Source organism: Pelophylax lessonae (assembly GCF_965119305.1).
Source record: "Pelophylax lessonae genome assembly, chromosome: 2".
NCBI classification, from domain to species: domain Eukaryota; kingdom Metazoa; phylum Chordata; class Amphibia; order Anura; family Ranidae; genus Pelophylax; species Pelophylax lessonae.
The window spans coordinates 424,927,304-424,943,052 of NC_138769.1; the positions used below are offsets into that span (position 1 = coordinate 424,927,304).

At 49.4% G+C, this 15,749-nt stretch overlaps 1 protein-coding gene across 4 annotated transcripts in view; it reads right to left on the reverse strand.

Moving 5' to 3' along the window:
* AKAP1 (A-kinase anchoring protein 1) overlaps nucleotides 1–15,749 on the reverse strand; it is a 156,927-nt gene that overhangs the window by 82,077 nt on the left and 59,101 nt on the right. For all 4 annotated transcript variants that reach the window (XM_082245276.1, XM_082245279.1, XM_082245277.1 and 1 more), the window contains 4 exons: nucleotides 14,573–14,706; nucleotides 12,563–12,689; nucleotides 11,371–11,489; nucleotides 4,404–4,581 (listed from right to left, as the gene is read on the reverse strand). In XM_082245276.1, coding sequence (XP_082101402.1) covers nucleotides 4,404–4,581; nucleotides 11,371–11,489; nucleotides 12,563–12,689; nucleotides 14,573–14,706 — 558 coding nt within the window. The remainder of the gene's footprint in view (nucleotides 1–4,403; nucleotides 4,582–11,370; nucleotides 11,490–12,562; nucleotides 12,690–14,572; nucleotides 14,707–15,749) is intronic.

The following is a 15,749-nucleotide window of genomic DNA, read 5'->3' on the forward strand; positions in this document are numbered from 1 at the left end:
CCAGCGACTGTAAAGCAGGATGGTATATCGGTCCTTGAGACAGTAGATCGTCTCGAAGAGGCAGACGCCACGGGGCGTCGACCGCCAGATTCACGAGGTCTGCGTACCAGGACCGGCGAGGCCAGTCCGGTGCCACAAGAATCACCGTGTTGCGTTCCGAGTGTAACCTGCGAAGGAACCTGGACAGCAACTGAATCGGTGGAAACGCGTACATCAGCCTGTACTGATGCCACGGGGCCACTAACGCGTCCGACGCGTCTGCCCGAGGGTCGCGCGTCCTTGCCACGAACCTCTTCACCTTGTTGTTGAGGCGAGACGCGAACAGGTCCACATCTGGAAGACCCCACTTCGCGCACAACGTCTGGAAGACAGCCGGATGGAGAGACCATTCCCCCTGATCCAGGGCCTGGCGACTCAGATAGTCCGCCTGCCAGTTCTCCACTCCCGGAATGTGAACCGCCGTTATCGCCGGGACATGAGTCTCGGCCCAAGACAGAATGTCGGCCACTTCTCGAGCCGCTCGGGCACTCCTGGTGCCCCCTTGGTGGTTGATGTAGGCCACCGCCGTGGCATTGTCCGTCTGCACCCGAACCGGGCAACCCTGCAGCCGGTCCGTCCAGCGATGAAGACAGAGACTTATCGCACGCAATTCCAGAATGTTGATCGGAAGGGAAGACTCCCCCTCCGACCAAGTCCCCTGAGCGGACAGAACGCCCAGAACTCCACCCCAGCCCGACAGGCTGGCATCCGTGGCGATTACCGTCCACGAGATCGGACGAAACGACTTGCCCCCGGACACCAACGGGGACTGGAGCCACCACAGAAGGTTTTCCCTGGTGCGAAGACTCAACGAGATTTGAAGATCCAGAGATTGAGGTCGCCCGTCCCACCTGGACAGGATCTCCGCTTGGAGACCCCGCGTGTGAAACTGTGCGAAAGGAATCGCCTCGAAGGCCGAGACCATCAATCCCAGACATCTCATACACGTCCGCAGAGACGAGTTCGGAACGTCCCTGAGGGACCTGACTTCCTCCCGGAGAGTCCTGAGTTTGTCTTCCGGCAGGAAGACCTTCGCCTGCACCGAGTCCAGTATCATTCCCAGATAGGGGAGACGAACCGACGGACTCAGTGTCGACTTTGGAAAGTTTATCGTCCAACCAAACTCCTGCAGAGTTTGCATCGTGACAGACAGGTCCTCCTCCAGACCCTGGCTGGTCGCAGACCGAACCAGAATGTCGTCCAGATACCCCAGGACAGAAACGCCCTGGGCCCTCAATAATGCCAGAACCGGTGCAAGCACCTTGGTGAAGACCCGCGGAGCCGAGGCGAGACCAAAGGGCAACGCCACGAACTGGTAGTGATCCTCCGCAATGGCAAATCGAAGGTACCTCTGATGACCCTCGAATATGGGGATGTGAAGGTACGCATCCTTCAAATCGATGGAGGCCATGAATTCCCCCGGAACCAGGGCAGCCACCACCGACCGCAGGGATTCCATGCGGAACTTGCGAACCCGCACAGAGCGGTTCAGAGCCTTCAAGTCCAGAATCGGACGAACCTTGCCCTCCTTTCTGGGCACGGTGAACAGATTGGAATAAAACCCCCGAAACCTGTCCCGATGAGGCACCGGAACCACCACTCCCTGAGCCCTCAGGTCCCGCACCGCCAGGTGCAGGTCCCGCAAGCGCTCTGGAGACAGCTGAAGATTTGAGGGAAAAAATCTGCTCTCTGGCCGAGAGAGAAACTCGATCTTGTAAAGAGATCGAACGATTTCCAGAACCCATCTGTCCCGCACACGGGCCAACCAGGGCTGAAGAAAACCGAGCAAGCGTCCCCCCACCCCAAAACTGGGTGAGGGCGCCCCTTCAGGCCGAACTGTTATGGGCTGCAGGTCCGGATTGGCCGGACTTCTGTTTACCAGACCAGGGCTTCTTCTGAGAGCCTTGACCTTTGAACGGTTTGCCCTTGTAGTGCGGCCGAAAGGCACGAAAGGACCCCTGAGGGGGCCGAAAATTAGCATGCTTCTTCCCAGAAGCCCCCTTAGCCTTGGGGAAATGGGGCAAGAGAGTGCTCTTACCCCCGGTGATCCCCTTAATCAACACATCCAGGGACTCCCCAAAAAGGCGAGACCCATCATAAGGCAGATTGGCTAAGGTCTTACGTGAAGATTGGTCCACCGACCAACATTTTAACCAAACCAGGCGGCGAGACAACACCGCCACGCTGTGCACACGTGCAGCCAACGGAATCAGGTCCAGGTCCGCATCACACAGATACATGACACCCTGGTGGATCTGATCCACCATATCCAGGGTCGCCGGCGAGGCCGAGTCGGCCACTAGGACGCGCCTAAGCATCTGCGTCCAACTTGCGATCGCCTGGGCCGCCATGAGAGAAGCAAACAGAGCCTTAAGCATAGAACCCGTAACAGAATAAGTATGATGGGCAAGATACTCCAGTCTCCTATCCGTGGCATCACGGAAAACAGGGGAACCCTCTGCAGGAATCGCAGTGGCTTTGTTCAAAACCGCAATTGCATGATCCACTGGTGGAGGCACACACCACCTTTCATCAGTGGCAGGCGAAAAAGGATAACGCAGCTTGAATTTGCTTGGTACCGCAAAAGGTTTGCGCAGATCGCGCCATTGATCCTTAACAGCGCGCTGAAAATCAGCATTGCAGGGAAAAACCTGCGGCGTCCTGCGTTTCCTCTGCGTCCCATAAGCCGCCAAGGCAGCGGGGGGACACACTTCGTCCTGCAAACGCAGCGTTTGCTTAATGGAAGCAATCAACTCATCCATGATTGCAAGCTCTTCAGGCGAGCCAGGGGGACAATTATCAACCCCCTCAACTTCAGCCTCCACCTCAGACCCCACTAGATCAAGAGAGGAGCGGGACCCCGATAAGGAAGCCCCTGCCAGAACAGCCCCATCACCTTCACCCTCAGAATCAGAGGAAAGAGCAACTCTGGGCCTTTTAGTAGATTGAGCAGCCACCAGCATTTGCACCTGAGCAGCAAGGCCAGCCACAATAGTGGCTAAATCCCCCCCTGGGGGGGAAACAGCGGTCCCCTGGCTTTCCACCAATACTGTAGGAAATTTGCCCTCCTGAGAATCCATTGCCCCTGTAATGCCAGACAACCAAGGGTTAACTGCCCCTTTTAAGCAAGCGCGGCAAGCGCAGCCCACCGCACCACACTCAAGCACAATGAAACCCCCACAGGGAATATGCAAACTGAACACAGGCAATGGATAGCAAGAACAGAAGGATAAAACCTGAGGAGACCCTCGCCGCTGCTGCTGCCTCGATCGGTGTTCCTGGAAAGAGGAAGTGATGCTGCCAGGGCGCTCTATGTAAGCCTATGGAGGCTACAAGAAAATGGCCGCCATGCATGTAAACCATGCGGCCGGAGCGGGTGTAGGCAAAATGGCGTCGTTTGGCGCCGAAACCGCCACTCCACAGTGCATTAAAACACACATTACATTCCAATATCAGAATACATGTCAGATCGCCGCAGCGATCGCTGTATATGCCCAAACATGCCAAAAAAACATGCCCCACAGCACACAGCTTCTCACACTGACCAGTCTGACACACACAGTGTCATACAGCTCCCCCCCCCCCCCCCCCTTGCAGCCCACAGCATGCAGCCGAGAGATAGGGAGACAAGCAGTGTGAATAGAGGCAGGTTACACAGTCCCAGACTGACACCCCCCCAGACAGACAGGTCCCCACATAAATACACTTACCTCACATGGCGTGGGGGACCCGCACAGGCGAACAAGCCGCTGCACATGAGGCAGGGAGAGTCGCAATTCAAGACGCACAAAATGGGGGTTAAGAAACCGCACAGCGTCCAGTGAGGTAGCCACCTCACCAATCATCCCTGCACCGAACAGGGATGGGTCGTTCACTATGCCAGGAGCGTTACCTGGCTGAACGCTCGATGGCAGACTGGGAAGCCACTGACCCACGACCTGCGACCAGGGGGATCAGCCCGAGACCCAGTCCGCATGATCCTCTTCGTCCGAAGAACTAACTAACGCTGACAAAATAACAGCTAAATAAAGGTAGAGAGAAAAACTCAAACAAAATATTAAAAAGAAGAAAGAGTCCTGGACAGAAAGTCCCAGCACAGAGAGAGCCAGCCACTCCTGACAAGCTAGACATTAAAACTGAGATATGGTTGCAGGAAGTAGGAGGGTATTGACTGAGGGGACCACCCCTTGAGGGTGGGATATGTTAAAGCTTTATTGTTAACATATTCTGTTGCCTAGCTACTCCTTCGGAGCAAAGTCTAATACCCCATATGTGACGAATATGAAGAGGCGGCGACTGTCGGAGGACGTAAGAGAAATTGGAAATTCGAAACCAGAATGTGAAACTGAAAAGCACCAACTTACCTTCTGCAGGTGTAGGCAATGTCGGAATACTCGGCTGTGAGTAACAGAGGCTCATATGCTGATCCAAGCCACAAAGTGCATGAAAAGTAGGGTGCGTGCGCTGCTGGACAAACATGTGCCCTGCATTCACGACATTAACCACAACTACTTCCACGGAGACATTATTTGGTAGTGTAAGCTAGAAAAGAAAAGAGAAAAATAAAAAAAATGGGAAGAAACCGGTAAAGTAGTATATACAGATGAACTGAAGCCATGGTTAAAAAAAAAAAAACCTGGATTTTTGTTTTAGCAGAAAATCCTTTTCTCCGATGTTCATTGACAAGACACCGCTCCATATCTTCTTTGACCTTTGGGTTATACTGCCCTTGCTAGGTGTAGGACACTAGGCGAAAAGTTAAAGTTTGACAACACCCATAGAGCAGTCCCAGGGGGTATACTCCCACTTCCTGCTCCATCTCTTCAGGTTTTGCAACAAGCAGTGTCAGATGAACATAACCCCCCATATAAGAGGGGTGGGTGCTGTGTCTGTCAATGAATATCAGAGAAAAGGATTTTACGGTAATACAAAAATCCAGTTCTCTTTCGTTCATTGACAGACAGCACCCTCAAATGAGGACTAACGCTCTCCAACAGGGGCCTGCAAACCCTTGCAGCCAAAGGAAGCAACTGCAGATGCCAACACATCCACCTTATAAAATTGTGAAAGTGTGCATGGACGACCAGGTGGCCACCTTGCAAACCTGCACCACTGACGCCTGACGACAGAAGGCCCAGGAGACCATAAGCGCCCATGTAGAATGTGCCTCGACAGGGAAAGGAGGATCCTGACCCTTAACGGAATAGGCTTGCACCACGTCTGCCTAATTCATCTGAAAATGGTAGCAGCAGATGCGGCCAGCCCCTTACAGGGTTCATCCTTAAGGACCAATAGGGAACCCAATTTTCTGAAGGACTCAGTCGCTGCCAGGTACACCCCCGATTGCCTGAGCCACATCCAAATGTAAGGCAATCCCTTTAGGGTGCTTAGGGCACAAGGAAGGTAATGCAATGCCTTTATTTAAATGAAAACCAGAGACGGCTTTAGGAAGGAACCACTGGCAGGGCTGAAGCATCACTATCTCCGTGATCACCAAGTAAGGTGAACGACAAGACAAGCTGCCAGCTCCGACACCCTATGTGCAGAGGAAAAAAGCCACCAAGAAGGCTACCTTCTGGGACAACGTAAGCAGAGGAATTTTGCTTCTGAAGAACCGACCGCACCAAATTGAGCCAAGTGGCGAACCCCCTGAACAAAAAGGTGCGAACCACAGAAAGCGTAACCAAAAGGACTATGAAAAAAACCAGCAAGGCCGAACCTGGCCCTTGGTAGTACCCGAGGCCAGACGCTGCTCGACACCTCGCTGGAGGAAAGCTAAACTCAGAGTCACCGAAAAGGAGCAGAAGTGAACCCCAAGAGATCCACACCTGCAAAGTACGCTCTTCAAATGCGATAGTAAATCTATCTAGAAGTAGATTTACTAGCTTACAGCAGTGTGGGAATCACAGATTCAGACAACCCTCTAGCCTTCAGCACCTGGCTTCCGACAGCCAAGCCGTTAAAGCAAGATGGAAAACTGGCCCTTGAGCCAACAGATGATCTCTAAGAGGAAGTCGCCAAGGAGCATCGGTGACCAACCATATCAGATCTGCGTACCAGGACTGGCGGGGCCAGTTTGGAACCACTAGGATGGCCGTAATCCCTTCTACCTCAAGCCTAGGCAGGAGTCTTGGCAGAAGTTCTAGAAGAGGAAAGACATATATCGGACAATACTGGTCCCAAAAGGAGCCACCAGTGAGTCAGAGGATTCCAGAGGATCCCAAGACCGTGCCACAAACCAAACACCTTCCTGTTGAGATGAGGCGCCAAAAAGGACCACCTCGGGAGTACCCCACCAGAGAGAATTGATGAAACCCCTCCAGAGGAAACATCTAGTAAATCGATCTGTAGTCCGAATTTTTCCAGACACCCGCCCCCAGCTATATCAACCCGGTCAGCAGCTTGAACAGCCTGGTCAACAGCTCGGGCAGCCAGCCGCGATAAGGCCGCAAAGCCACAGCCTAAATTTGGGGCCCGATCCAACAGCGGGAGTCGCAAGTCCACCAGCTGCTCGGACAGCTTGGTCAGCCGCGGCCTCAATTTTTGGGCTGATTGGGTCACGAGAGGCGCGCATCCGTCAGGCTATGCATCCTCGCAAGGAGTTTAACTCGCCAGCAAATCCCCGTCCAGTGGGACTATGTCGCAACTGACCTAGCGTGAAGCTGAGGCCTGCGCACGTTATCTGCCCAGACTGGGAAAGCTGTAAAGGTCAAGAATATCCAGTCCGTCGCTCCATCCGACAGTTGATTGCAGTTCTCACAGGAACCAAACTGATTTTCTGTTCCTGTGAGGAAAATTCAGTTTAAAAAGGAAAAATGCCAGGACCAGAGATCCGAGCAAGGAACTAGGCCCTTACTCGTGACTAGAAAAAAAAAATAAATGAAGAGCTAGAGTAGGAAGTGGGAGTATACCCCATGGGACTGCCCTATGGGCGTAGTCAAACTTTTCTGCCTAGTGTCCTACTCCCAGGAAGAGTAGCATAACCCAAGTGTCAAAGATATGAAGCTGTGTCTGTCAAATGAAAGAGAAAATGGGATTTTTGACTTACCGTAAAATCCATTTCTCTGATGGACACAGCTCCTGATTGTTCTTAACCATTGGGGTATACTGCCCCCTACAGGAGTAGGACACTAGGCAGGAAGAAGCTTGACTACACCTATGGGCAGTCCCAGGGGGTATACATCCACTCTCAGCTATAGGCACTCAGTTTTGTTACAAGCAGTGTATCATAAGAAAGCAAACTCCAGGAGTGGGTGCTGTGTCAGTCAATGAACATTAGATCTGGGACACAGAGAATGCAACACAATGTCTTCAGTCAAAAGAAAGTCAGACCAACATAGGAAGGAATGACGGACAGGGGGCGAAGCACCACCTAATCCTTGTGAACCACCATAAGGTGTACGACAGGGTAACCCTGCCAGTTCCGACACCCTGCGTTCAGAGGTGAAAGCCGCCAAAAAAAGGCCACCTTTTGAGATAGCGAAAGCAGGAAAAGCTCCCGAATATTTTCAAAGGGAGGCTTCTGTAGAGCTGAAAGCACCAAATTAGGTTTCCAGGGCAGCAATGGAGCACGCACTGAAGGAGAATGTTGGACACCCTGAAGAAAGCTACACACCAGGGAGTGTGGCCAAAGGTCGCAGGGAAAAAAAAAAAAAACCCTCCAAAAGCGGAGGCCCTTGATGGTACTCAAGACCAACTGCTGTTTAACTCTCCCCATTGAAGGAAGGTTAAGATGCAATTCACTAAGAGTGAGGATGAACCCCAAGAGACACACACGCAATGAAAGTCTTCCACATAGAACGTTAAATCTTCCTAGGAGTAGCTTTTCTAGCTTTCAACAGCGTAGGAATCACCAACTCACACAAATCTCCATCCTTCAGCACCTGGCGTTCAAGAGCCCAGCGACTAAAGCAGGATGGAAGATTGGACCTTGGGACAGCAGATGCTCCCTGAGAGGAAGTTCCCAAGGAGCATCGGCGACCAGCTATACCAGATAGGCATACCAAGACCTAGAGGCCAGTCTGGAGCCACTAGAAAGACCAGAATTCTGCCTCAATCCTGCACAGGAGTTGTGGCAGGAGTTTGAGAGGACTAGGATGAATTGGCAGTCCTCCTTAGAATGCCAGCTACTTACCAAGCCGCCAGGACACTTCTTGTTCCCCCCCATGGTGATTGACAGACCATGGCCTTGTCCAAATAATTTCGGGCCAAACACCCCTGAAGAGACGATATGTCCAATGAGCCAGACAAGTTTGATTGCTCGGATTCCAGTACAATAAAAACGGCAGTCTGGACTCCCAGAGCACATCTCTGCTGAGGAAGCCTCCCCACCTGGATAGGCTGGCATCCATGGCGACAACGGTCCTGTACAGGGGGAGGAGAAGGATCTTCCCTGTCGTAGGGCTGTATAACTAAGCCACCTCTAGACTGTAGATCCTTGTCCTATTTCACCAGAATCTTTTGAAGAGATCTTGTGTGGAACTGTGCAAACAGACTGCCTCGAAGGTGAACACCATCAGGCCCAGCAGCCGCATGCAAGCCCAGAGGGGTGACCGGCTGCTGAACAGCAGAAGCTGAATTGTATTCTGCAATGTCTGCAGTTGTTCCAGAGGAAGAAACACTCGGGCTGAGGCAGAGTGCGACCCAGATAGTGCAGTTTTTGAGGACAGAACCAAAAGCAGACTCCTGGAGGTCCAGAATCCAACTCATCTCCCTCAGAGTTCTCAGAGTTCGCAGAGTAATCTCCAGATCTCCATCAGAGCAGTCGGAGATTCTGCTCACAGAGGATCGCCCAGGTACCCCAGTACCGTGATCCCCCGCTGACTCAAACAATGGCAACGCTTTTGCAAAGACTCAAGGATTACAGGCGAGACCAAAGGGCAACCCCATAAACTGATACAGCTCCTCGCCCACAGCACAACGGAGGAAGTGCTGGTAACCGGAACATATTAGAATGTGCGGGTAGGCGTCCTTGATGTCGAAAGAAGAGAGAAGAAAACCCCGATGTAAGGACACCACTACCGTGCGAATGGACTTCATGCGGAACTTCCATACCGGCACAAAGCAGTTTAGTGCCATGAGGTCCAGAATTGGACGTACCTTGCCTTCCTGGGAACTGTAAAACAGGTTTGAGTAAAAACCTCTGAAAAAGTTCCAATGTCAGGACCAAAACATTCACCCCTTAAAGTAACAAGTCTTGCACTGCCCCAAAGAGACCCTGTAAGTGATCTGGGGACAAGTGCAGGTTGGAGGGGAAGAACCTTTTCGGAGGATAATGCAGAACTCGATCTTGCAGCCTGACCGAATAACTTTGTTGACCCACTCATCCTGTATCAGGGAGGTCCATGGATCCGGAAACCAGCAAAGATGTCAACCCACCCCATCCCAGATACAGGTGAGGGGGCCCCTTCATGCAGAGACAGCCTTAGCCACAGATCTGGAAGAGCCTGCTAGTGGCTTGCCAGACCAGGTCCTCTTGAAACCTCCGGTGGAGGCCCTGACTTTTAATCCTTTGTCTTGACCCTGAGGGATGAAAAAAAAATCTCTCATGAGCCGAGGAGAATGGCCCACGTCTACGAGGCTCCTTGCCCTTGGTAGCAATACATCGAAGAACGACTGCTAATACAGGCAGCCTAGAATCAAAAGGCGCATCCAAAGAAGCATCAAACTGTAGGCCCTGGATCAACTGATCTGCCAGCTCCGCAAAAGACAGGGGGCAACCGGTTTCCCCTCTAGGTCGGGCATAAAGGTTTAGCCCACTCGGTCAGGGTTTGCGAAACCATGGCAATAGTATATACCAGCCTAAGTCCCGAACCAGCCACAGCGAACATATGGTGGACCAGAGCCTCTGACTTCAGATCAGCTGGATCTGTAAAGGCCAGGGACTGCTCAACATGAATGAAGATAGCTTTATTCAACCTGGAAACCAACGGGTCCGCTACAGGTGGGACTGTCCACCTTTTAAGCAGTTAATCCTCATAATACAGCAAGTCAAAAACGCTTAGGAACCACTGCGTTTTGGTCAACCCCATTGTTTTGCAACAATGTTGTCAAGGTAAGCGGGAAAGGGGAACACCCTCGCCGTTTTGAAGGGCCTGTGGGTGCCGAAACGGACCAGCGCCTCCGACTCAGCATCAGCCGCAACCTCCATTTTGAAAATTTCACGTACTGACAAACCGTGCATCCACCAGCACCTTTTCATGCGCGCCTAGAGAAGCAAAGGAATCATCCTCACTATCTGAGTGCGAGGCGCGGACCTGCGAAAGCTAAACCATCCACTCCCCCAGCTCCCACAGGCAGCCCAGAGAACATCCCTGCCCTAGTCACCAACCCCCAGGGTGGTAGAGAAACCTGCTCAACCCCCCGTTGCGCACCAGGAATAACCCGGTCAGCAGCAACTCCAACAAGCCTCCCCTTAAAGCATGTGGGAAAAGCGAGCCAATAAGCTCACCCATGGGAGGAGACCGAAAGACCCACAGTGATCACCAAAAGCTTAGAGGAGCTGGGGAGGGGGGAACCCGGGGTCCCACCTTCCCAGGGAAGGGGCCCACATCTATCCCAAAACCCTTCAGGAGTGGGGGGGGGGGGGGTGACAGCTACTTGCCATACCAGGAACAGAGTGGGCACCGCTCCGGACAGACCATCGCTCCATCCAAAAAAAGGAACGCTGCAACGTTTAACTCGCAGGCCAGCCCCCGTCCAGTGGGGTTAGGTCGCGGCCAACCAAGCGCGGAGGTGAGGCCTACGGGCGCTCGCTGGCCAGACTGAGGGGACCCTCTGAAACTAGATTATCTAGTCCGTCGCCCAATCTGGCAATAGACTGTAGATTCTCACACAGTAACAAAAACACAGATAGGTAAAAAATCCAAGAAAAAAAAAAAAAAAAAATTCGCCAGCAAGGAACTAGGTCCCTACTCCTGACTAGGCTGAAAAAAAAACTGAAAGCCTATAGCTGAGAGTGGGTGTATACCCCCTGGGACTGCCCATAGGCGTAGTAGTCAAGCTTTTTCCTGCCTAGTGTCCTACTCTTGCAGGGGGCAGTATAACCCAATGGTTAAGAAGAATCAGAAGCTGTGTCCATCAATAAACGAAAGAAAAAAAATAAAAAGATTAGTTACATTGGAACACTACTCACCCTTGATGCAAAAAAAAAAAAAAAACAAAAAAAAAACCCTCACACAAAAGCTACATTGTTACAAGAACTACACGCACAATTAAATTACCATACACTGAATTTTAGTCCACTATGCTTGGTGTGTCCCAAATGCAACACAAGTACATGTAAATGAACCCATGTGATCAACCTCTTAAATAAACCATGAAGAGACATACCCATGAAGCAACAGGAAGAGGGATCAGAGGAGGAGGGGGCGCAAATATGTTTGTCAGATTCAAGTCCTTGAACTTCTTTCGGATTAGACTCAGAGCTCTGTCTATCTGTTGTTGAGAACCTGTTAAAATTTTACAGTTCATTAGCAGTGCCCATTTCATCCTACAAAAACAAGTATTCAAAAATACAAGGCAAATTCAAAACCCTAAAAGAATTAACCTAGTCTGATTAGAAATCCTGGAGCTTCCAGAAGCTTATTCCTTGCCTCATGTCACAAACCCAAAAGGAAGTGTGTTGCACATTAGTGTCCTGAAATTTCACAGCTAAATGCTTGTTCTGGGTTAGTAACTCAATAGGCAGTGAAGAACAAGCATGACCACCCTTACAGATTGAATAGCATGGTTAGACCCAAGGGGCTCAAGCACACGGATGCATTCTCCAGTACAACATACACAAACTAGTGTATTTCTGTGCCCAGGAGTATCTGGTGCTGTGTACAGCGACCGATAGATATTAATGGTTGAAGGAAGCTGTATGTGGTTATGCACTATTTGTGTGTATGCTCTTTTTTAGGTACATGCAAGTCTCCAAATGCAGCTAGCCTGGGTTAGGGAAATTAACACAGAAGAAGCCTTACATGGTTTCAGAGTCGACATTTATCTTTGTCTAATTATGACAATATTTTCCCTAAAAGCAAAGAACACATGATCCACCCCTTAATAATTCTAAGTCAAAATAGTATTTCTAGTTTTATAACCCAGTGGAGGCGGCTAGTATTTGTAAGAATGCAATGATTACAGGACAGTTACACCTGAGCCAATATACTATATTAGTCTGTATATTTGCCAGCAAGATTACATTTTATGCTGGCCTCTTTGCAATTCCCTACTTTCTAAATTGCTGTGACAATTATTAAGCCAATTGATGGCATCAACCACTCTTAATGGATAACATGTCAATGCAGTGTATAAGGGTAAGTCTACTGGGGAAGATTGGGGAGAAAAAAAAAAAAAAAAAAAAAAACTGTTGGTAGCCTCAACTCGAACCACCAACTATTCAGAAGCCAATGGGCGATTCTGCCCACATGTGTCTGCTGAAAACTAAAATCTCATTTACTACAGATCCCAGCCAAAACTGATGTAAGTGCATGGTTTTGCAAGAAACCAATTTAGTATTCACAACTAAAACACTCACCTTCCAAGTGACAAATTTGGATATCCTGTGTGTAAGGCACAGTAGAGATGTATATTTTGGCACCTGATGACTGCTTCAAGAAACTCACAAACCTGCCTTGCTTTCCAATTAAACGGCCAACCAAATACTTTGAAAAAAAAAAAAAAAAAAGATATATATGAATTAGCATAAGAAAACACACACACACACACACACACACACACACACACTTGAAATTAGGGGGGAGACCACAAAGAAAAAAAAAAAAAAATTAAAATATAATAAATTAACCACTTAAGCCCAGGAGGATTTTCCTGCTCAAAGACCAGACCCCTTTTTTTCAACTTGGCACTGCGTAACTAAAGGACAATTGCGCAGTCGTGCGACGCCGTACCCAAATTAAATTGACGTCCTTTTTTTTCCCCATAAACAGAGCTTTCTTTTGGTGGTATTTGATCACCTGTACGATTTTTATTTTTTGCGCTATAAACAAAAAAGTGAGTCAATTTAGAAAAATAGCAATATTTTTTACATTTTTTTATATGAAATTCCCAAAAAAAAAAAATTTTAAAATCTATTTTTTTTAACATTTTAGGCCAATTTGTTTTCTGCTACATATTTTTGGTAAAAAAAAAAATTGCAATAAGCGTATTTTGATTGTTTTGCGCAAAAGTTATTGCATTTACTAAGGGAAAGATTTACGTAATTTTTATTTATTTATTTTTTTTTAACAAGTAATGGCGGCGATCTGCGATTTGTTTTTGCGGGACTGCGACATTGCGGCGGACAGATCGGACCCCTGACTGACATTTTTGGGGATACCAGTGACATTACTACAGTAATCAGTGCTATACATATGCACTGTTACTGTAAAAATGACACTGGCAGGGAAGGGGTTAACTTTAGTGATCAAGGGGTTAAGTGTGTCCCTAGGGGCATGATTCTAACTGTAAAGGGGCGTGGCTTGTGATGTACCCACAGAGACATACGATCCTACATAGCAGGATCGTATGATCTCTGCAGTTACACCAGGGAGAATGACAGGCGGCTTTGTTTACATCAGCCGCCTGCCTTTCTCCCTCTCCAGCGGGAGATCGCGAGTGGCCGGTCGACATCGGAAGCGCTCGCCCCCTGCAGGCTCCTGGGCGAGCAACGTAATACTACGTTGCTTCGCCAAGGAGGGGCTGACTGCTGCAGTAAATATACTGTGGGTGGTCGGCAAGTGGATAAAAGAGGTTTATGCTTACCTGTTCTGTACAATGGAATTGCACAGTGCGCCACAAAACCCTCTCTTCTCGAGTCCCCCACCGGCGCTCCTGGTCCCTCCTTTTCCAGCAAGTTTCCCCCCATAGAAAGCGGCTTCTTATTGAGGGCACTGGTGCAGGCTTGCTTCAAGCCTCACTGGTAGCCTCCCCGTCTGTCTATAGATTTGGCCCTGCCCGCTGCTCCCTCATCACTGGCTTTGATTGACAACAGTGAGAGCCAATTGCTCCCGCTGGCTCAGCAAAGCCTGAGAGACTAGGGTGTAAGGGCAGAAGTGAGCTGCAGACAGGCACACCACTGAATCAAACGAGGCTCAGGTAAGTAAAAGAGGTTGGAGAGAGGGAGATACAGATTCCTAAACATTTCCCAACTTAATTCAAGGGACGCTTTATAACCACCCCCCCCCCCCCCCCCCCCAAAATGCAGAACACCCCACGCACGCTCTCTGCCATCAGTGCTACTAGGATAGACCAAATGGACTGATCGGTCAGCGCTGTCACATTGATCTCAGAAACCATCTGGTCCACCCTGGAAGCACTGACCAAAGGAGAGAATTCAAATTCCCGGACCACTTGAGCGGCGGAAGGGTGTTTGTATGTGGTGTCTGTAAGTTCACCTTTACAATTTTTCTGTAAGGGTGAACTCCAACTGGAAACTGCTTTAGGTCTAATATAGGTGCTCCAAACAATGCTGTACACGTGATGGATGGAGTGGAAAGAGGAAAAAAAAAAAAAAAAAAAACACACAACCATGAGTTATACACACTACCTTTGGCACTTCAAACTCCCAGATGACAAGGTCAGCCTTTTTCGCATCGGAAGTCTGCTTCACATTTTGAAATTGCTCACCATTTCCCAAAGCACAACCACTATCCACAGAATCCATGCTGTTTACATCTGATCCTAAAAAAAAAAAAAAAGTAAAAAAAAGATATATTTGTTATGAAACTAAAATAACCCCCCACCCCAAGCCCAACAGAAATAAAAATTGTATTTTATTCCCCCCCCCCCCCATAAAGACTTTGGGGGGGATACAGCTTTTTAACAAGCAACCTAGGGTTATACTGCCACCTATAGACGAGATGGACATAAGGTGCAAAGAAACTGAAGGCTGGCCACACTATAGGCTAAAGTCCCTCCCTTGTCAACTGCTCAGTTGTAGAAAACCCATCTAAAAGCACAAAAAAAAAAAAAAAAAAAAAAAAAAAAAAGAGTTGGTTGTAGGTTGAAAGCACACCCAAAGCTCTGAAGTATCATCTGCCACCAGGGCTGGAGCAGTGATCTTTCAAGAGAGGGTTGTCCAGATATACTGTGGATTCCCATAGGAGCACAGCAGTGCCAGGTTTGAAGCAAGTTATTGAAAACCAGAGGGGCTGATGGACAGGGAACAGCCACAAGCTACACTGCAAATGCTGAAACTGCTGATTTAGGTGAAAAATGGGGGGGGGGGGGAATCTGATCAGAAATCAGAAACCACATTCTTGATGTCTAAAATAAGGCGCGGTTCACCCTGGTGCACCTTGAAAGTTGCTTGACTTTCGATCGGACGTCCAAAACAACAACCCCCCCAAAACCCATACCAGACCCTTATCCGAGCATGCAGCCCAGCAGGTAAGGGGGAAGGGAGTGAGCGAGGCCACATACCACCCACTAAAAGCACCTTGACGGCATCAACACGGGGCCTTTTTCCCCACAACCCTTGAAGTGTTTAAGAGGGGCCCCCCCAGATACTAGCCTGTGACATAAGAGGGCAGGGTCTCTGGGTGACATTGCCTGATGGCAATGTCCCATAATTATAAAAAAACTGTCAGACACTGGCAATGCGGGCAGATTCTAGCCAGAACATTTGCGCCTGCAAGAAAAAAAAAATTGAGAAGGTTTAAAAGTCTAAGTTGGGGTGAAAGTTTCTAGTGGGCTTTGAACTGTAAATCTATGTTTAAAGCATG